This window comes from Dendropsophus ebraccatus, chromosome 11 (genome assembly GCF_027789765.1).
Source record: "Dendropsophus ebraccatus isolate aDenEbr1 chromosome 11, aDenEbr1.pat, whole genome shotgun sequence".
Lineage (NCBI taxonomy): Eukaryota > Metazoa > Chordata > Amphibia > Anura > Hylidae > Dendropsophus > Dendropsophus ebraccatus.
The window spans coordinates 26,293,238-26,316,657 of record NC_091464.1 but is presented as its reverse complement, the minus strand read 5'-3'; the positions used below and the strand labels follow the sequence as shown (position 1 = coordinate 26,316,657).

General features: G+C 41.7%; 1 protein-coding gene across 2 annotated transcripts; it reads left to right on the top strand.

Annotated features, from left to right (window-relative positions):
* Window positions 1-3,181: 3,181 nt before the first annotated feature.
* GUCA1B (guanylate cyclase activator 1B) lies at window positions 3,182-22,199 on the top strand. Of its 2 annotated transcripts, XM_069944359.1 has the most exons (5): window positions 3,506-3,689; window positions 4,551-4,686; window positions 14,756-14,905; window positions 16,407-16,521; window positions 19,577-22,199. In XM_069944359.1, exons 1-5 carry the CDS (start codon window positions 3,601-3,603, stop codon window positions 19,702-19,704), a joined length of 618 nt encoding a protein of 205 aa, XP_069800460.1. In that variant the 5' UTR covers window positions 3,506-3,600; the 3' UTR covers window positions 19,705-22,199. The 2 variants fall into 2 exon arrangements, with proteins under 2 accessions (XP_069800461.1, XP_069800460.1); XM_069944360.1 differs by lacking the exon at window positions 4,551-4,686 and having other exon boundaries at window positions 3,182-3,689.
* The last annotated feature ends 1,221 nt before the right edge of the window (window positions 22,200-23,420 follow it).

The window sequence follows — 23,420 nt, the reverse complement described above, 5'->3', positions numbered from 1 at the left end:
ACTCTTGGTTACAGTTGAAAAATCAATATTGTACAGCACCCCGTCCACCGACAGATTCCCTTTAAGTGTACCTCTCTATGTTACAGAATGTGTTGCAATGTTTCAAAGTAGATAAAACTTCATGCACATTTTCTTGAAGTCATATCTACTACTTAGTTCTGAGTAATGTTCCCCCAGATGGCAAAAGTTTTCCATATATACTTTTAGGGTACGTTCAAACTTACCGGATCCGCAGCGTAATTTCTGCTGCAGATCCGCAGCAGATTTCATTTAAATAGCTGAATGCAGCATCAAATCTGCACCATCAAATCTGCTGCGGATCCTGTAGGTGTGAACGCACCCTTAGGGGGTAATAGCTTGTTCACAATAGTGAAAACAATAAACGGTAAAATGGTGGGCAATACATTTCCATATGATACACTAACTATAGTACCCCAAAGCCAGTGTTCCTGTTCTACTCGCTTTCACTGATGTCCTGCTCCCTGCTTGTTTCTGTGACTGTCTGACTCAACATATACAAGCCTAAAAAAATGCATAAAAGAGGAGTATGAAACACAAACAATAAATAAGAGCGATAAATTGGACAGTTAAGAGGAAAATTCAGAGGACATTAGATACCACAGCACTATTCATTTGTGATATCTCTGAAACTGTGCGTGAGGGACTAACTTATATGCAGGTCAGTGGAGGAAGACAAGAGAACTGATTACAGTCAGTCAGCAGTGCACTCCTAGGAAATACAGCTGCCTGATGGTCACATGATTATACTGGTGCCCACCCACAGACTGTGAAGAGACCAGAGCTGTATAAGTGAGAGTAGCTTAAAAAGGAGAGTGTCATGGAGAGTGGTAAAGTGGTTGTGTGTATTACGTATGGTTTTATTTTTTTATGTTTCCAATTCAAATGCATTCTAAGGTGTCCATAGCCTTTTAAAAGTTAGTTTGACTGATAGGGACAACTACACGTCGTCGCAATTCAGGCAAGGGGCAAGAAAAGCTGGAAAAACTTTAGTGCAAATATATTGCAAAATGGATTGATTCGATAACACTCAGTAGGGCTGATTTACTAACGTGTTCCCGGCAGCAAATTGTTGTTTTTTAGTCCATTTTCCCTATCAGTTCATATGTTCGGATATATTTACTACAGGTATGCGACACAACCTGACCAAACCCCCGACAAAAACTCAACACTATTCTAAAAAAACAACAACAATAAACTAGTTTCAGTTTGTTCCTCGTGATTGTGAGCATGTTCTCTTTCTATATTCAACATACTTATTATATCTTTCTATTTCTATATCCAACACACTTGGAATCTATTAGGGACGTGGTGGGATGAAGCTCTGAAGTTGTTTTCATGGTACAGAGAGCAATGTGTGGACACACTATTGTATGTTTGTTTACTACGCAATAGAGAGAATGTATTGTAAGACCCACATACGGGGGCGAGTGCAATGCAAAGGATCACATTGTTGAACTGGCAGTGATGGGCTGCAGTGTGTTCCCGACGTGTGTTTTCATGTCTTTTCTCCTATTGACATTGATATTCCTATTTGAGCCTCCCTTCCTGCTCTGCATAACTGCTTTAATCTCAGTGAAATAACCAGTGGATATATTACATTATATTAGATATATTATAATATAGGCTATGTTCCCGCTTTGGGAATATATCGGCAGAAGGCGGGCGTTTAGTAATATAGATGGCCGCTAATAATGATCATGGCCACGTTCCCTCGATGGCTTTGTTCACACAATGAATTTCAACTGCAGTTATTTTAAACTCAAAACAATGGCCAGTGTTTTGAGTCTAAAAAAAACCCAGCCGTTGTTTAGCATACACTAGCGACTGCCATTGCAATGGCGGCCGTTGGTTCATTATTTAGGTTGAGGTTAGAGATGGCCGCTTTTACCACCCTCTTGGTTGTGGCTATTAGAAAGTTGACTGGCATTTAGGTGAATAAGGGTGGAATGATGGCCAGAAAAAAATGGCTGTGAATAGATGTCATGAGCATTTATTTGACGGTGCTCTAAACAACGACCGTTATTCCATACATTGTGTGAACAGACAGCCATTGTTTGCATTGACTTCAATGGAAATCACTGAAAAATTACAAAAATGGCCGTTATTTTAAATAAATTTAACGGCCGTTATTTTAAACATAGCCTTTAAATGTTTCCACTATTGCATGTCTTTGCTCAACACTGCTTCTGTAGGCAGTGGACTCCATAGGCCACAGTGGTACATGCATGTATGTCCCCCAAAAGCATGAAAAGAGAAATGGAAAGCATCAAGAACACTAAAGGAGAAGTCCCAACAACTATGAAATCTGCAACGCTGTCGCCGAGTTCCGTATCCCGCAGTCGTGGTCATGCAGCTCTGCTAGCTGCAACGTCAGGACCCTGGCTGAGTGACTGCCCACTCAGCCAATCAGTGACTGGGGCGGGGCACCTCCCCAGTCACTGACTGGCTGAGCAGGCAATCGTTTAGCTGCACCTTGACCTTGCTGGTGCAGGAGCCGGGTATGTGACATACCCCGAATGGGACCCCGGTGGTGGTGCTACGAGGTATGGGGGACGAGCGACTTAACTTGTTAGTTATTTTTACACCCACCCCCACCTGACTGCAGATTGCAAAGTTGGTGGGAATTCTCTTTTAAATTTATTGTACTTTGCAGCTATGAATGTCAGGTCTATTCTTCAAATAAGCATTTCCTCAATAGCATTAACATATGGTTTAAAAATATTTTACTAATATCACTCAAGCAAATACTGTCTATACTGTACCTTTAATAAAGGCATCACATGAGAACACCTAAGTCCTTTCGAGAGTCCTCTAATGATCTTAGATCTTCTTATCCCTATCTGACAACACATGTTTTATTTTTAGTCTAATGGAGTCAACTCCTTCATTGTCTCCTTGTGCAGACCAGACAGAGCATTATCCGGGGACAGGCACATAACTACTGAAAGACTAGGAGGACTAATGACAATTCCTGATTTTTTTTTAATATCAAGGTTAAGTTGCTCCTTGGACCTCTTTTATAGTCATCTCTATTACAGATAAAAGCTATTGACGAGGATGGACCGAGAAACATATTCCCCGGAGGACAAATTAAACATGTTTGGCTTGTATGTGAATTCACGAAATCCAGTCTAACATTTGAAAGAAGAAATCTAATGGAAATTGGGTATTTTCACAACCTTTTTTGTATTTCTTAACAGACGGTTTTCAACATACATCGACTGGAAACAGCAATTTCTTCTTGTAAATCGAGGAAAAAGAACAATTGGACTTCTGTTCTTCATCTTCTCCATTCCTTCAAGACAGAAACTCTCGGAATGTGGTTTGCGGAGGCCGAGCAACAAAGCCGTATGGGTGGCACCATATTAATATTGGCTCATTTTTGAAGACTAACAAAAGGTCACAAGGTCATTCAGTGAAGAAGGACAGAAAGACCGAGAAGAGTGCCGTAGAAGGGATTTCTCAAGATGGGGCAGCACCTTAGTGAGGAGTCTAACAGGGTGGAAATAGACGTGGCTGAGCTCCAGGAATGGTATAAGAAGTTTGTTGTGGAGTGTCCTAGCGGGACTCTGTTTATGCATGAATTCAAACGTTTCTTTGGAGTTCAAGACAACCAAGAAGCAGCAGACTATGTGGAACACATGTTCAGAGCTTTTGATAAAAATGGGGTAAGTCTTCTTCAACCAAGTCTGAATCCTATAATGTGAGCACACAGTGGTCTATGGACTCGGAATAAAATTAGAACTAGTTACGTGATTAAATGATTTCTCTAGGTAACGAGGGAACGGAGAGAATTACTCAACACCCAGGTTGTAATCTCTTACATTAGCTGAAATGTCTTGTCTGTATATACGGTAATGGAAACCACTGCAATTTTTAAATTTTTTTTTTTGCGAAATATTGTGTGGCAGTACTCCACTCCTACCATAGCATAGTGTAGCATTTTTTTTTAAAAGTCAAGCAGTAGTTTTTGTAGGCAAAAAATTGTGCAAGATTTATCAAGGCACTTGCGCCTAATGATTATTTTTGCACACAACCATAAAAATTAGTGCAGCCCATAAAAAGTACCTGCCCCTATATCTTTACACTTAAGTGAACAATTATCCCACCAATGTTAGTGGGACTGACTATTGCTGCGTTTACACGGAACGATTATCGCTCGAATTTTCGCAATAACGATCGCATTTGAGCGATAATTGTTCCGTGTAAACACAGCAAACGATCAAGCGATGAGCGAAAAATCATTCATTTTGATCTTTCAACATATTCTCAAATCGTCGTTCATAGGCTTAAGCGATTTTAAAAACGATTGCATTAACGATTTTTCTTATGAATTTTCTTACGATTTTTCTAACGATTTATTCGTCTAAACGCTATTCGTTATAAAAATGAAATCGATGCTTTAAAATGGTTAAACGATCGATTGGGCGACTTATCGCTCCGTGTAAACGTAGCATAACTCACTCTGCAATGTGTATGGGGGCTCTTGGTTTTCCACCGACAGATGACTTTCTCTTTATTACCTACAGGTTACAGATGATGATGATGAGGAGAGAAGGGGATGACATGTTGGATTTTAACTGTTTAACAATTTTGTTTTTTGGGAAAGAAGCACCAGAGCTTTTTTGGCAATGGCGTGCCTTCCCGCTCCGCCTTTTATGTCATGTAAATATAGATCATTTATTATATAGTTAAAACATTTGCAGCTCTCTCAAACTCTTTGGGGTAATTTACAATTTTTTGAATACTTTATGCCAGTTTTTGAGCATTCCAAATGTGGCAAACCTGCCTTTTTTTATGAGTTTCCAAATAATAAATATGCCTATAACCCTTACTCTAGCTTAGCCTCGCCCCTATCATCTGTCAGAAAGCAAAACTAGCAAACAAGAAACAAAAGCACCAAAGCATAGATACTGTAAGTGAAGATGGCCCTGAAAAATTGCGCAAATCATGCTAAAATATTGGTATAAGACCTGGTAAATTCCCTCCTTTGTGTTAACTTTTTTTTACCATTTTCAATAGTTTTTAAAATTTTTAACACAAACGCCTGTTGGTACATTATTCTACTTCTGGCCCTTTTGGGTATGGTTCTTTTTTGAAGGGTCATTCAATTTAGTTGTAAGTGGACAGTGGAATTATTATTTTTTTTTTAACAACTAAAAATAACGTCCATTGTTTGCAAAATAACGCCCACAAATAATTGTCATGGACATTACTTTGACGTCCACGTTCAATACACTATGGTGGATATTTATCAAGGGCTTTGTGTCTATATTTAGGTGAATAATTGGATTTTTCACCCATTTTTGGTAAGTTTTATTTATAAACCAGTATTCGACAGGCAAATATTTTTTAGATTTTTTTAATCTGCCTGTTTTGAATCCGGGAAAAATTGGTGCAAAATTTATCATTTACGATTTTTGAAAAAGTCGCACAAACAAGTGCAGGCTTACGTCTCATCAGTACCAGGTGAATATGCAATTTTTTGCTAATATTCTGAGAATATTCTATTCATAAATTTACACATTGTGAACATAGACCATGCCTGTTCCTTGTCTATGTCTAATATTACAATTCCACCTGATTCATTTGAATTAATGCCAGAAACAACACATGAACGAGGTAGACTTTGGTCACACAACATGCTTTGCGACACATGCTACTTCAATGGGACAGTTAAAAAAAAAAAATCTTTAATGCATTTTTGGTTACAGATTACAAACTGAATGAGGGAGATTTATCAAACTGGTGTAAAGTAGAATGGTCTTAGTTGCCCCTAGCAACCAATCAGATTCCACCTTTCATTTAACAGTCTGTGAGAAATGAAAAGTGGAATCTGATTGGTTGCTAGGGGCAACTGGCCCAGTTTTACTTTACACCAGTTTGATAAGTCTCCCCCAATATGACCTTGCCACCACTGACTCAATAGAACTGGTGTGCAACCGAAACTTGCTCAGAAGATCTCTGCAATTTGACTTTTTAACGGCCAAGTCAAAACCCATGTGAAGGTGCTCAACAATACGGCGCAAACAAGTCAAACTAAATATTTTGGTTGTAGCCCTAGCCTAAGGGTCCTATTATACAGAGCGATTTTTAACGATGAACGACTAACGATAAACAATCACAAACGAGATTGTTTATCGTTAACCTGAAATCGTTCCCCATATTAAACAGAATGATGGTCGATAGTTACGATCATTATTGCGATCGTTACTATGATTGCTTACTCCATCTGATCCCAGCAAAATAATGGCCAATGTGCAATTACACTGAACGATTAGTGAACAAATGCGGAACTTTAGCGAACGAATGTGGAATTACAGCGAACGATTAGCGATAATCTTAGGTTCAGATCTAAATCAACAATCACAGACAAACAAATTTTTCGCATGATAATCGTCCCGTGTAATAGGGCCCTAAGAGTCTGCAGGATAAAAGACCCTCGTCTGGCACTGCTGGAAGATCTCCAGGTCCTCCAGGGGTTAGTTTACATGGAATTGTATTGCATAAAACACATTAAAAAGCAATACTGTGTTTCTGGGACATTTCCCCTTCCTTGATTCAGTCTGAGAAGTTTCTAACAAGGGTGAGACTCTAACTTTGGGCATTTAAGTGGGACCCACCCTTTAATCCACAGGGTTACATGAGGCGCTGTCCTGCTATATCTCTTTTTCTTTACTCTCTATACAGTTAGCCTAAGGGCCCTATTACACTGGATGATTGTCACACAGAAAATCGTTATATTGTTCAAATTTAAATGATATTTGCCTGTGTAATTGCAGGCAATGATCGAAAAATCGTTTGTGTGTTGTTGATCGTTGATTTAAATCTGACCCTAAAAATCATCATCAATTGTTCGCTGTAATTCCGCATTCGCTCACTAATCATTCAGTGTAATTGCACATTGTTCCTTCTTTTGTTGGGATCTGGTGGAGTAAACGATCGTAGTAACCATTGTAACTAACGACTATCGTTCTTTGTAATATGGTAAATGATTTCAGGTTAACGATTAACAATCTCGTTTGTGATCATTTATCGTTAGTCGTTAAAAATCGCTTTGTCTAATAAGACCCTAAGGCCTCATTCACACGTTCAGTAATTTTTCTGGACTGCAAAACCTCCCACTATTTCTACTCTGTGGTCTGTATAAATTCATCCGTATTTGCATCCATTTCCGCAAAATGTGAATAGTACTAGTTTGCATAGATTTGAGCCATGTGACATCTGTGACGTCTGTAAAAAATACGGATCCCATAGACCACTATTGGTAATCCGTACCGCAATCACAATCCGCACTCTCTTTTACGGAATGGAATACGGATCAAAATTAACACGGACTGAATGAAAAGCCAAATATACATCAATGTGCTCTAAGTTGAACCGTGATTACAGATCCGCAATTACGGACAACTTTACTGAACGTGTGAATAAGGCCTAAGATTGACACTATTTCTGGGGGCAAATGTGGAGGTTTTTTCCCCCAATCCTGAACAATTCCTCTAAAATGACAAAATGACAAAAAAACAAACAAAAAAAACACCCAAAATAATAATAGCTGAGTGCAGTTGCTGATGCAAGTCTATGATCTGTGACATGTGAGAGCTAACAGAGATTAATAATTAACACAAACTTAACACTGCTTACTACTTTCATTTTACTGGTAAAATTGTATGTACGGTAATATTTTTTCTGTGAAAGAAAATGGATTACCAGTCTTTAGTATTCTGTAAAACAAGGAAGCCATTGTGAATTGTCCTATACCGTAGGTTTAAGCTTTGCTAGAACTTGTTCACATCATGTGTAAACCGAACACGTGTGTATCCAGGTGCTTGCACACCTCCGATCTCCTGTACAGGGTCATAAATCATGCTCATCCTCCTCCTTAATATTAGGCACTTTACTTGGCTGTTCTGTCTTTCTCCGCATTCCCTCTTCAAGAACAGACTGGGCAATGAACCAGCCCTACAGGAATATTCACAATGTTTTTCTTTTCTTGACTTTCCCGTAAAGCGTCATTCATATGAAGTTGCAAGCCTATGCTTGGCCATCAGATCCTCCTGACATGTTCTTGCAACACACAATGTGAATAGAGCCTAAGGTTTCTCTATAATTCTTCCATAAGGGTACTACGGAATTCGTGTGGAAACCTCAAGCTGATTCCGCCAGGCGGCCTCCACTTGAAGTTCCACATGTTCCATAGACTCAATATCTGCCCGTCCGCCCACAAAATTGACATGTCAGAACTTCAAGCGGAGGCCGCCTGGCGGAATCCGCTTGAAGTTTTTGCGCCTATTCCGTAGTATGAATGAACCCTTATGATGCAGTGCATGGGCGGGTTCACATGCTGTCACAGAACGGCCGTTGTCAGTAAAGTTCAGTACCAGCCATATGAACTTAAAGGGGTACTCCAGCGAAAAGCTTTTTCCCAGTAATTGAAACACATTACAAAGTTATATAACTTTGTAATATGCTTCAATCACCTATCTGCCCCCCTTCCCTATCTTTTCCCCCCTCCATCCCCCACCAGGAAGTGAAGTAAACTCATTCTTACCCAATGACTGTTGACCCCAGGTTGCTCTGTGGAAGCCATTTTGTAACTATGACATCATCAAGAAGGAGGCGGGTCTAAGCCCTGTTAGGCCAGCCTCCCTTTGTCAGATGACTCAGGTTGCAAAGCTCTCATTGGCTGAACAAGCTGTAAGCCATCTAACAGTTTTACAGAGTCAATTAGACATTACAGGAGACAAAGTGCATCATGGGATAGCCCAAACCAGGAAGTGAAGAAAAAATGAAGCCACCAACTGGAGCTTCAGGGACCTGCAAACAGCGGGAAATTCAAACGGAGACAGACTCAGAAGGGATGGTAAATGTGAAAACTATGTTTGATTGATTGACTTTTTTTTTAATCAGCGCCGGAGTACCCCATTAATTTAATTTTTTTAGAATTGGGATGCGGGCGTATTCGTTATTGCATTGCTCTGTCAGTCTTGTGCAGTTTTTGATGTGGCCGCAAGGAATCCCAGCCAGAGTGTATATACTCCGGCGGGATTCCATTGAAATCAATGTAATTTTTTTTTTTCATTTAACAACCTTCGTGAATTTAGCCCATTAGACCTTGATCCAGCTGAAGAAGGATATGCATAAGAGAGAGGCAGTAGTAGCGAAAATGCTCATGTACATGGAGGCCTCTTGAAAGTACCCCAATGGCAAATGTTGGGGAATAAGGAATTGGGAATCTTCGATTTGTTCGGCCAGAAGATTTCTTGCTTGATTGGCTGGATTAAGCCATGGCTGATCCTTTTGTTCTCCATCTATTTTAGATAAGGACATGCCCCAACTATAGAGTACTCATAGAATAGGGAATGTGTTCAAACAGGAGCCATTACAGCCAACACAGATGGGCTATGTTCACACACAGTATTTCTGTCAGTCTTTTGGTCATATTTTTTTCAAATCGGGAAATCGAAATCAGGAGTGTAACCAGGAGCGGAAACCTTTTGATACAACCATTATGTTTATTGTTGAACATAAAGTTATTAAAAAAAAATAATTATTATATATATAAAAAAAAATAAAAAAAATAAAATATATATATATATATATATATATATATATATATATATACATATACACTCACCGGCCACTTTATTAGGTACACCTGTCCAACTGCAAGTTACCACTTAATTTCTAATCAGCCAATCACATGGCGGCAACTCAAGACAAGACAATCAAGACAATCTCCTGCAGTTCAAACCGAGCATCAGTATGGGGAAGAAAGGTGATTTGAGGGCCTTTGAACGTGGCATGGTTGTTGGTGCCAGAAGGGCTGGTCTGAGTATTTCAGAAACTTCTGATCTACTGGGATTTTCACGCACAACCATCTCTAGGGTTTACAGAGAATGGTCCGAAAAAGAAAAAACATCCAGTGAGCGGCAGTTCTGTGGGCGGAAATGCCTTGTTGATGCCAGAGGTCAGAGGAGAATGGGCAGACTGGTTCGAGCTGATAGAAAGGCAACAGTGACTCAAATAGCCAACCGTTACAACCAAGGTAGGCAGAAGAGCATCTCTGAACACACAGTAAGTCGAACTTTGAGGCAGATGGGCTACAGCAGCAGAAGACCACACCGGGTGCCACTCCTTTCAGCTAAGAACAGGAAACTGAGGCTACAATTTGCACAAGCTCAACGAAATTGGACAGTAGAAGATTGGAAAAACGTTGCCTGGTCTGATGAGTCTCGATTTCTGCTTGAACATGACAATGAGTTCACTGTACTCAAATGGCCTCCACAGTCACCAGATCTCAATCCAATAGAGCATCTTTGGGATGTGGTGGAACGGGAGATTCGCATCATGGATGTGCAGCCGAAAAATCTGCGGCAACTGTGTGATGCCATCATGTCAATATGGACCAAAATCTCTGAGGAATGCTTCCAGCACCTTGTTGTATCTATGCCACGAAGAATTGAGGCAATTCTGAAGGCAAAAGGGGGTCCAACCCGTTACTAGCATGGTGTACTTAATAAAGTGGCCAGTGAGCGTGTATATATATATATATATATATATATATATATATATGTATATATATATATATATATATCAAGAAGCTGAGTATTATGCTTGCATTCAACAAATCTGTACTTAACAAGTCTCTGTTAAGATGTCATTGTAAGATAGTGTCAGTCTAGTCAGGCATTAGATATAGGTGAACCCGATTTAGATGGATTTTCTGCATAAATATGATCTAATTTTTGTATACAAGGTGTTTTACAGTTTTGTTACAGCACTATTATTCTTTTATACTCCTAGTGGGACAGTGATTTAGTTATTAATACTTAAAGGGGTATTCCACCAAAACATAACTTTTGATATGTTGCTACCCATGGTGAGACTTAAACTGACTCTATACCCACAATCTGACCCCCCCAAACCACTTGTGCCTTCGGATAGCTGCTTTTAATCCAAGATCTGTCCTGGGATCCGTTCGGCAGGTGATGCAGTTGTCCTAAAAAACTACTTTTAAACTTGCAGCCCTGTGTCAAACTGGCATGGTCTAAAGTATCTGTGCCCTAACTTTGCACCACCCATCCATCCCTCCTCCCCACCCTCTTCATCATTAGGAATGCCACTGGCAGGATTTTTCCTATTCCTCTGCAGTAAACACTACACAGGTGCCAGCCTAATGCACACACTCTAGGCCACGCCAGTTTGGCACAGGGCTGCAAGTTTAAAAATAGTTTTTTAGGACAATAACTGCATCATCTGCTGAATGGACCCCAGGACAGAACTTGGATTAAAAGCAGCTATCTCATGGTACAAGTGGTTTTGGGGGGACAGAGTCGCTTTTACAATTCATTCCATACCTATTATTATCTATTCAGTCTCCTTTCCCCAGTACCGAACTGCTACTTTCTGCTGAAAACACCAAAATCTGTGTGTGCTTTTCTCTCCATCTTCCCCTCCTCCCCCCTCTCTTGCGAAAAGGCTGATGGAAACAAGTCCCTGGCAGGCTTTACCTGCAACTTTGTAGCTTCTTTGTATTGCCGGGAGGGTTCATCTGAGGTCAAGTTGCTACAAAGTTGGGACTTGTTTACATCAGATGTCTCAGAAGGGAAGGGGAGACCGAGAGAAAAGCTCACACACAGTTTTTTGTGTCTTCAGCAGGTAGTGATGAGCGAACATCCTGATGTTCCGTTTGGATTCTGAACACGAACATAAAAAAAAATGATTGCGATCGGTTTGGTTTGTGTTTGCTGAACAATCATGAACAAATAACAAACATACAGTAGAAGTGTACATTTTGGTGCGTGCAGATTATCAGATGCAAAGACTATATATATATATATATATATATATATATATATATTAGCCCTAAAAAGGACTCTTTATAGTGACTCCTTATAGTGCTAAAACACTGGACCCTGTCACCCTCCCTTCACTGACAATTTCACAACGTTTTAAACCCTACTCAATCAGTCGCAAGATAAACTTTTGCACGTTCGAATATGTTTGAAAATGATCATTAAAACCATTCCGATCATCGGACAAATTATTTGTGATCAGCGAAAACTCATTGGTCATTTCTTGCATGTACAGCACATTAGAACTTAGGCCTGTGATATGCTGCGTTGTATATTAATATTGTGCATGATGCTCTTTAGTCTGGCTGTGTTTCATTGGATGGGTAATGCTTCTTTAGCTCACTAGGTGGCAGTGTTGCAGCATTTATAAGTGTATCTATGACTAGGTAAGAATTATGGTACTATTTTAGGGTTCTTACATTTACGTGTACAGTATCTGTAATGCATATTGTTGTATCCATTTGTATATTTTTTTTATATTTTACTTTGTGTAGACAACCCATTAACCCGGGCGTAGTGCCGGACATATTACTTTGCATGCATGAGCAAAATGACCTAGTGCTAGTGCCGGAGCTTAATAATAGATTTATATACAGGGAGCGCCCCCTATTGACGATAGAAAAATGTCAGCATTTATTTGATTGCTTTGTCCTAAAATGCCAGCAGAGTAAGAATATTCTAGCTGTCTTTATATTGAAAGTAGCGCTGTACAATCCATTTGGGTGGTTAGGTGGAAAGGCAATGTAATGTGCCTCTCCAGAAAGACACGGGAATAGCTGAGACTTCTCTTTACCTCTGGGTTTAAAGGGGTTACCCAGCATTAGAAAAACATGGCCACTTTCTTCCAGAGACAGCACCACTCTAGTTCAGGTGTGGTTTGTAATTTAAGCTCCGTTCACGTCAATGAAACTAACGGTGCGTTTACACAGACAGATTTATCTGACAGATCTTTGAAGCCAAAGCCAGGAACAGACTATAAACAGGGATCAGGTCATAAAGGAAAGACTGGGATCTATCCTCTTTTCAAATCCATTCCTGACTTTGGCTTCCAAAATCTGTCAGATAAATCTCTCTGTGTAAACGCACCCTTAGTTACAAAACCTGCACCCAAACTGGAGACAAGAGTGGTGCTGTTTTTGGAAGAAAGTGGCCATGTTTTTGGAACCCCTTTAAAGGCCCTTTAACATGGACTGACACAGCACTGCAGGTGAGCTTGTTTGCAGAGCCTCTTCAAGGATCATTAACTTGTAATGGTACTTTTACACGGAGCGATAATTCGCCCGATCGCATGATTAAAGATTTTGAATGAACAATTTTTTTTTTATAACGATCAGCGTTTAGACGGAACGATACATCGTACGGAAAATTCGCTATGCGATCGTTTTGCGATCGCTTAAGCTTATCTCACACATAGATGAAATCGCTGAAAGACTGTTTACACTGAACGATCTGCGAATTTTTTGCGAACGATCAACGATGATTTGAGAACATGTTGAAAGATCAAAATGAACGATTATTTGCTCGTCGTTTGATCATTCGCTGCGTTTACACGTACGCTTATCGTTCGAATTCGACCGTTATCGTGCAAAAACGAACTATCAATCGTTCCGTGTAAAAGGACCATAAGGGTCCATTTACACAGAAAGATTATCTGACAGATTATCTGCCAAAGATTTGAAGCCAAAGCCAGAAACAGACGATAAACAGAGATCAGGTCATAAAGGAAACCCTGAGATTTTTCCTTTTTTCTAATCTACTCCTGGCTTTGTCTTAAAATATTTGGCAGATAATCTGTCAGATAATCTTTCTGTGTAAATGGACCCTTAATAACACAGGAAGATGTGCTGGTGCAGCAATGATATAAATGCTCGTATAAAAGATGCAGTCAGCAATGAATAACACACTAAAGGCCCTATTCCACCAACAGATCTGACGACAGATTATCTGCCAAAGATTTGAAGCCAAACCCAGGAGTGGATTTGAAAAGAGGAGAAATCTCAGTCTTTCCTTTATGACCTGTTCTCTGATTATAGTCCGTTCCTGGGTTTGGTTTCAAACCTTTGGCAGATAATCTGTTGTCTGATCTGTTGGTGGAATAGGGCCTTAAAAAGGGAATAGCAATATGTAACCGGGCCTGTGCCTCCCTGCAGATCCCAACACAGCCAGTTGGTGGCAGCAAAGGGGCCAATCCATGTATGTAATGTTTTTTATAACTTTTATTTCCGTAAAGGGTGACAAGGCATGTATGGTCCGCTCTCTTTTTACCACACAAGCCAAGACTGGTCTGGAATCTAAGAAAATGCAAATTTTTATGTCAGATTTGTATAAACTGGCTTCTCTATCCTAATGTACCTGTATGTTGTTTGCCTGTTTTTCTCCCCCATTGTAGTGCTCAATGTAATGTGTTTCCACCATATGTAACGTATTTAAGCTCTGTGGGTCCTATATGAGCTTTGAAACTATAGCAAACTGTAAATCCATTCTATTTGAATTACAAAAATATTTCTTCACTTTATTAGAACCGCACAATATCTGGCATTTAAACTGGTTTTGAGCGAACTTGCTGAACTGTTCGGGTTTGGCAACGTTCTCCAAACTCCAACGCTCAGCATTTGACTCCTGTTGCCTTGAGGAGTTGGATGCCACCCTAGGTGTGCCATGAAACGTGGATACAGGCTATGGCCTATAGCTGTATCCATATTTTCCAGGACTCCCTAGAGCTGCTTCCAACTTTTCCAGCCGCCGGAATTCAAATACAGAGCGTTCGAGTTCGGAGAACATTGCCAAACCCGAACAGTTTGTTAGGTTCACTCAACACATATAAAGTATGTATCATTGTTACACTGTAAATCAATTGATATTTTTGTCATTTCTAGGATAACACCATAGATTTCCTGGAATATGTGGCTGCTCTTAACCTAGTTTTACGGGGGAAACTGGAACACAAGCTGAAATGGACTTTCAAGGTGTACGACAGAGATGGAAATGGCTGTATAGACAAAACTGAGCTCCTAGAAATAGTAGAGGTAAAGTGTTCTGTACATTACAAGAATTACACATGTATAAAGTAGTCATTGCCAAATTACATATTTATAATTTGCCAAGTGAAAGGAAGCCGGCAGAACACCAGGAAACGTGACATATTTATGTACCTTTATGCACTTTTTTTTTAATTGTCAAATTTCTTATGATAGATAAATTGGGAAAAATGAAATGCGTGCACATGAAAGTGAATAGAAATCCTGGGCGACGGAACTAAATAAAAAATCCCTTCGGCTGTATCTCCATATATTTCTTATTGCCAGCATTATTTGTATTTAGGGCCAGACAGGGACTAAAAAGCAGCCCAGGCCCATAAAACACCCTTCCAGCCCACAGAAGTATCACCCCCTACCCATAAATAAAAATAATAAAATGGTGGTGCCCTCTGTTCATCCCGGTTAGGTAACCCGCCCAGTCGGTAGTCCCCCCCCATGTAGCTATCCCGCCTGGTTGTTAGCCCCCACAGTACTGCACTCTGTAGTGCCGGGAGTGTTGCTAATGACCTAACTGTGATAACCCTCCCGGCATTACAAAGCGCTGATGCAACTGGCCAGGGACGGTATTTACGTGTGTTTAATGAGCCCTCTCGGAAGGGAGGGCGAGGAGGGGTAGATGGAAAGAAAAGCTTACACAGTTTTCTGTGTCTTCAGCAGAAAGCAGCAGCTCAGGACTAGGGGAAAGAGACTAAAAAGCTAATAACAAGTATGGAAGGAATTCTTAGCCTCCAGGAGGGGGGATGATTTAGGATGTATGTACCTGAGTGGAAAAAATAAGTGAAACAACAAGGCATGACAGAACATGTAACACTCAGAAACATGACCAAATGAGTAAAGCAATGGGGAGCCATATAAAGCAATAAAAAAAAACCCTACATAACATGAAACAGGGCTTATAATAATCAGAATGGGTCCGTGGTAGCTTCACCCTGTGGGCCTTGGAGACTATCTAGTCTAAAGGTCCCCATACACCTTGTACTTTTGCTGCAAGCATGTTCACCTGTAGGTATAAGGCCTATAGGGCTCTCCTGACCGTCTACTAACAGATGACGTAGGACATGATGGAAAATCACCGGCTGATTCCTTTGTTCTGAGAGAGATAAGCCAGAGCCAAAGCAGCAGCTTACCCCTTACCCCATAGAAAACACAGAAACGCTCGCCATACTGAACGTTCTTTGTATGTGGAGGATAGGAGAGATAACTGATGGCCAAATGATGGTTATTGATGGTATATGGCCACTTTAAATTTGCACCCGTAAGTCTTAGTTCAGGCAAGATGCCTCTTTTTCGAGCAAGTCACATCTCACGTTACCTAACAGCTAACACAAAGTATAAGTCTTACTCATTATTTGGCCTACCATTATTGTGATGCTTATGATGTTTATGATTACTGATATGAGTTTCTCTAACTACATACACAGATATATATACATCTGTACACTTGACATAGTTTTGTATTTTATATCAAATATGTACATTTTTATTTCAGTCTATATACAACTTGAAGAAAGTTTGTCGCCAGGGCCAAGAAGACCGGATTCCGTTGTTGTCACCAGAGGAAGTGGTGGATCGGATATTCCAGTTGGTGGATGAGAATGGAGATGGTAGGTTGCTGAAATAACGCTAAATTAAGATCACAGTGACATGAATGTAATACAGCGGTCTCTCTAATGATCTGAACTGACAGCATCCTAGTGAACTATCATGTCTTCTGTTCAAGTCGTTAGACCTGTGGTGAGGCCAGGGCATCTGTGTAAGGGAGGGTATGCTCACACTAAGGAATTCATGCTGAGAACCTTCCGTGGATTCTGCCGCTCACCCCCATGTGCTCCCACTCGCATCTCCGCCCGTCCCATATACTGCATTCTATGGTCAGGCGGATTCCGCCGTCTGGACATGTCCATTCTTAAAGGGGTACTCCAGCGTGGGGTACTCCTTCACTGAGTGGCTGAGCGGACCTGAGACGTCACGTCTCGGGCCCGCGTCAGACACCCGGAAGCGGCCGGGAACTGGGCACCGGAGCACCGCAATGCGGGACCCGCCGCTGGAACCAGGGAGGTGAGTGGACATCTTTTCCTTCGGCCACCTCCCCCCCGGTCTCAGCGAAAAAGTGCCCCCACGCTGGAGTACCCCTTTAAGGCGGACAGCGGAATCCGCCTGACCATAGAATGGAGTCTATGGCCGAGATACAGGTGGGAGCACATGGGGGCGAGCGGCGGAATCCACGGGATGTTCTTTGCGCAGATTCCGTAGTCTGAACGCGCCCTTACAATTGTGTGAACAGCTATCCTTCTTCTTGAAAAAGATCTAAACATACAAATATTTCATTAAGAAAACTTGCCTCCTTCTCCTGATATGCCCTCTTTCTTTTTTTCCCACTGTACACAGATCTTTGTCTAGATTACCAACCACCACTCTGCTCTAAAAGCAGTGGTCTGGCTGAGTTACATGGATAGCTATAGTATACATAGTAGTAGTGGTAAATATACATTGTTGCACCATACACCAGGGTGAAGTCCTGCCATATCCCCTGCTCACCCGTTGGGCAGGCAAGGGGGGCAGGTGGGGCAAGTCAAGGCGGGGAGGAGGTGTGGCCTTCTCCTGCACCTCATTTGCGTAAATCATGATTCAAATCTACACCTGCTGGAATCAGGTGTAGATTTGGTACGTCGGGCGCAGAGTCAAGCCGACGGTCGGTTGGATTCACTAAGAGGCGTGCGCCTCTTATTGAATTTGGCTGAGGGAAAGGGGGTGGGGCCTAATTTAAGACCAGTATACTAGTATGCTGGTCTTAATATATGTCCCCCTATATCTCTATACATCTACATATCAACACTTTTTATATTAATTCTTCATTTTAGAATACATCACAGGTGTCAAACTCAGGCCCTCCAGCTAGTACAAAACTACAATCATATCATGCCTGGACAGCCAAAGCTAGCTTTGGCTGTCCAGGAATAATGGCGTGGTAAACGCTATGGTAATCCCGGGTGATGATGTTATATCGGAGGATCGGCGTGTCACTTGCTAGATGGTATTCTGTGACGCCACTCCGGTGGTTGGCCAAGACACAGCCGGACCTTAGGATGTTACTTTTTGATGCCAGTGCCTGGTGGGCACACAGATGTGGTGGCACACCTACTTTTAGTTTAGGAGGCCGGCTGTACCCCTTTTCCCTGTGGTCAGTGTCCTGCTGGGCTGCTACGGGGTCCCTTGGGTTAGTGTAATCACGGATGGCCAGAGTAGTGTAGTGACCCTCCCGGACAATCGGAACTGCCATCCACAGAAAGGGTTAATGTCCCAAGGCTGTAGTGTATACTGTGTCGGTGTGGGGGCGAAGAATCTCGAAGGCTCTTAATCATAAATAAGCTTGTTTTTACTTGAAAGGTACTTGTGTGCAGCAAGACATACAGCTGTGCATTGACAAGATAAATCACACTTGACAGTTCTCTTGATAAAGCACTTGATAAGACACTTGATAATACGAGAACCAGTTCTGCAACAGGAATAGAGTGAGGAGTACAGTCGTGCTAACTGAGTAGCGTGTTGAAGGATACAAAGAAGCAGAGTAGCAGAGAGGAGGATGTCCCAACCCAAGTAGTACTGTGCTCTGCCGGGAGGTTGGAGGATGAGGTAGAAGAATACTTAGAAGAAGAAAATACTTGTGCCCGTGTATTGACTTTTGAGTCTTCACATCACCTTATGCCCACTAGATTTGGGGGACCCGTCCCAGAGGGTGACACAAGGCCCAGACCTTGTTTCCTGGGATGAACAGAATGCTGAGGGTTCCCTGCTGACAATCGTGCTGCGAGATAGAGTTCCTAGGCTTACTGCAACTTTGTTCTATCTGGATCAGTTTCTAGCTTACTGCTGTCTGGGGATACTGTCCTGCTCTGTGACTCTCCTAGTCCACGGCGTGGGTTGAGGTTGTCTCTGACTTGTCCTCCCTTAAAAGGGTTTAACACTGCATAGTGTTGTGTTGCATCACTGAGGAGAATACTATTAGCTGTATCCTGTCTGACGTCCTACCCATACGGGGCTCTGACAAAGATTGAACTGAGTAGGGGACCTGGCAGAGGGCCAGGGCCCAGAGAGGACCACTGTAGAGAGCTGTATAGCTAGCTCCCTTCCTCTACAATGTGCAACACGAAAGACCCATGCACTTCTTCCACCCATGTGAACTACTTCCTCAGCGTATCTAAATTACACTGTGAGTGGGTAAAGAGTGCAACAGAAGAAGTAAAGAGAGAGGGGATAGGAGAGATGAAGAACAGATTCCTGTTGGTCCGCAGATCCATGTAACGCACAAACAAGCAATAACACTTTACCCACTCCAGGTGTGCAGCATCTGAATACACATATCTATTACAGCGACATCTAGTGGCGAAAATTTATCACTACCTTCATCACTACTTTAGTACAATAAGTACAGACTTATCTGAAAATAGTAACACCATGGTAGGACACCACAATGGGAATTGTAGTTTTGCCACAGCTGGAGGACCTGAGTTTGACATCCCTGGAATACATCATTTATTTTTAAACCAAGCAATTTTTATTTTATTGCTATCTCTGTTTTAGTTTTTAAGTTTTATTTTATGACTATGTCTTCCGATGTGTTTACACACCCATGTAACTAATCTATGGCTTTCTTTGCAGGCCAGTTATCTCTAGATGAATTCATTGATGGTGCTCGCAAAGACAAGTGGGTGATGAAGATGCTTCAAATGGACGTGAGTCCCGGCAGCTGGATTAGTGAGCAGAGGAGAAAGAGCGCTCTGTTTTAACGTTAACTGGTTGAGTACCTTCTTGTTGTTTATCTGAAGACCTGAAGAGCTCTGCTGAGTTTGGGACGTCTCAGAAAGGACTTGGGGCATCAGGTTTTGAAGACGTTCAATCACTTGGATCACACACCGGATGTCTGTGACAAGCATTACTGATCAGAGATTATCATTGGTTTTGTATTTTCTGATTCATGATTATTGCTATCCTGTTCCTGAGATCCATAAGTTCTATGCAGTATCTTGCAATGTAATTGGGCATATTGTGCTATTTCCCTATTTCTATGTACAGTTTAATGTTGTGGTGGTTGTGTTGTCGGGTTCACATGTAACTATTGTGAAGTGGTCAAACTGTTGCCGTATTGACAGATTTTTACATGTGAAATTTTTTTTTTCTTTTTTTACCTTGATTCCCCTGGGACAAGTTATAGTAACTTGTAGTAGTAACCGCCTGCGTGACGCGCTGTAGTTAGGTGTGAACTCAGCCTTAGGCTATGTTCACACACAGTATTTCCATCAGTCTTTTTCCAACCAAAATAGTGAGTGGAACTAACAGGGCAAAATTCCAATGGAAAGATTTGCCCAGTTTCTCTGTTTTCAACCCACTCCTGGTTTTGGTTGGAAAAAAAAAAATGATGGAAATACTATGTGTGAACACAGCCTTGCTCTGGAAACAAATAGATTTTGCAATGTGGATATTATTTGGAAGTGAATGTTATTACACCATAAATGATCAGCTTCATAATGCTAAATAGAATTGATAAAAGTGACGCTTTCAATCAATGTGATGCACTATGCAGCTTTAGCTCGACAGAGTTCTTTAAGGAATTGTTCAACAATGGAACTCAATAAGACAGATAAAGGAAATGTGGCGGTAGGTATTATATACAGTAACTCAGTTAGCAGAGAAGAAACCTCCATCGCTAACATGCCCTGTAAGGCCTCATCTACACAGTCATGTAAAGGAGGCTTCATGATGGCGCACAGAAGATTGGTGTACCGCCATATGGTGTTCAGTGCATGTTTTATGTTGGAGAACAAAAATTTACTCCATGGCTGGGGGTGGTGTAAAAATCATAAACACGCTATACTCAACTCCCCTGGTCCCCTGCAGCTGCCATGCTGATGCTTCTCCTGGTCCTCAGCCAGTTTCTGGGTTTTTGTGACCCCATAATAACTGCCTGCAGGAAACTGCTGCAGCCACCGATAGGCTGAGGGGCCCAGTTTCCGTGGGGTCAGGATCTCACAGGAACCTGGAAGAAGCAAACACTGGGAAGATCAATAGCAGTTGCAGGGGACCACTAGAGATGATTATATGCTTAATATCTTTACACACCCTTAGCCGTGCCAGCCATCAAGCACATTTTTGATCTTCTCAGATGACCCATGTAAAGGAGAAGTCTGGCCATTATTAAAATCTGGCAAGGGGGAATTTGATCAGGAGTACAGACCTACCTCTCCCAGTGCCCGTGGTGAGCGGCAGGACAGGTCTCGGGACCCCCACCAGAAGACATTTTCCCCTGAGTTGTAATGACGTCATGACTTGGGTAAAAATGCCTGTCCCGGCTGATGGACTGGCCGCTCAGCCAATCAGTGACTGGAGTGGTGTCCCACCTGAGTCACTGATTGGCTGAGCATTCAGTCTATCAGCCAGGTCGTGACTAGAGTTGATCAAACCTCAGGAAATCCTAGGTTTAATCGAGGTTCGATCTAGGATTTTCCGAGATTCGATCAACTCTAGTCGTGACGTGTCAGATCCCGGAGCCCGGTGCGGTACCAAGCATGGTCAGGCTGCTCACCGCGGGCATGGGGAGACGTAAATTCGTACTCCTGATCAAACTCCCCCCTGCCGGCTGCCATATTTTAAAAATGGGCAGACTTCTCCTTTAATATGGTTGTGTGGATGAAGCCTTACTAAGTAAACGTTACCTCGGAGTCTTTTTGCCAAGGAGAAACTGATCTTTTTGCGAGTCTGTTGGGAAATATTTCCGTAAGTGAACATTATAAATGATACAGAATGCAGTATATAAAATGGTATATGTATATAATCCTATTTGTTGTCTTATGCTTTGCAGTTGCATTCTACTTAGACGTCTGTTGAAGTGTTCCCATAACAAAACATAGGTGGCGGCAAACCAACACTGCAAATAATGGCTGCCCTATCACCGGCAATGGCTAATGGCTGCCCCCGGTGTCTCTACAGGAACACATTCAGATGGCTTTGACCTAAAACAGCTTAATCTGCACTTGTATACAGCACTTTAAAAAATGTGTACAGCTATAACATATATTTAACCCCTTCCTTGTCAAGGGGTCTTTCAGCAATGCAGAACCCTCTGGCAGGGAATTTCAGAAGACATGTATAGTGACTGGGAGATGAATAATCATCCATAACAGATGTGCGTTGGTCTCTACACACTTCTTCATGTGTCTGCAGTATTGTCACTGCAAGTGAGCAGCATTATTGTGTAAATGTGCTAAACTTCATACAATTTATTTAATAAAACTAACAGCAAATGTGACAAAAAAGTGTCACTTCTATTATTCTCTTCTAAGGGATAATAATATATTTAAAGGGGTACTCCAGTGATTTTTCTTTCATTTAAATCAACTATTTAAAAATCTCCAGTCTGCCAGTACTTATCAGCTGCCGTATGTCCTGCAGGAAGTGGTGTATTTTTTCCAGTCTGAAACAATGCTCACTGCTGCCACCTGTGTCTGTGACAGGAATTGTCCAAAGGTTTTCTATGGGGATTTGCTACTGCTCTGGACAGTTCCTTGCACAGAGAGTAATAGCAGCAGAGAGCACTGTGTCAGACTAGAAAAAATACACCACTACCTGCAGGATATACAGCAGTTGATAAGTACTATTATACGCGGCAGCAGCGAGCGGGTGAGCCCGGGAGGGGCCATAGGGGCTGCCCGGGTGATCACTAGATCGTCCGGGCAGCCCATAGCATACAGAAGCGGTCTGCTGCCGCTGCTCCTATTCCACGGAGCGACGGCAGCAGATCAATGTCGGCTGATCGTTGCCTTCTATTCCACAGGGCGATTATCGGCTAAATACGGCCAATAATCATTCTGTGGAATAGGGCCTTTACCCTTCTTAACAATGTAGCACCATTAGAAACATGAGAAAACATGGACACTTTCTTCCAGAAACAGCACCACTCCTCAGTTTGGGTGTGGGGTTTTGCAGCTCAGTTCTATTGAAGTGAATGGAGCTGGATTGTCATACCACACACAACCTGGGAACAAGTGTGGCACTGTTTTTGACAGAAAGTAGCTGTACTTTTATAATCCTGAATAGAAAAACCATCATTAGTGAGATGCTAAATAATAATATGTTATTCCAAGTGCACTGAAAAATCTTTTATTTTTATACTTCTACTATTTCCCTGTGCCAACTATTAGATGCTAATCCACTTTGTTCCTCTTCCAATCCTAACCTCACCTCTACGAGAGATGTAATCCAATGGCAATGGATTTCTCTTGATCGGATTTCTTAACTGCCCAAATTAGAATCTTAAAGAGGAAAGCAGAGGCGCAAAAGGGCAAAGCCACTAAGAAAGGTCAGGCCAGCCTTTCCCCATCTTGGATATTCTTAGAATATGAACTGAATGTTCCATCTAATGACTGATATGAGGGACTCCGAGTCAAACAGAATTATGTCACGGTATGTCAGATGAAAGTAATTCATGCTGTAACGTTTTCCCAGGGAA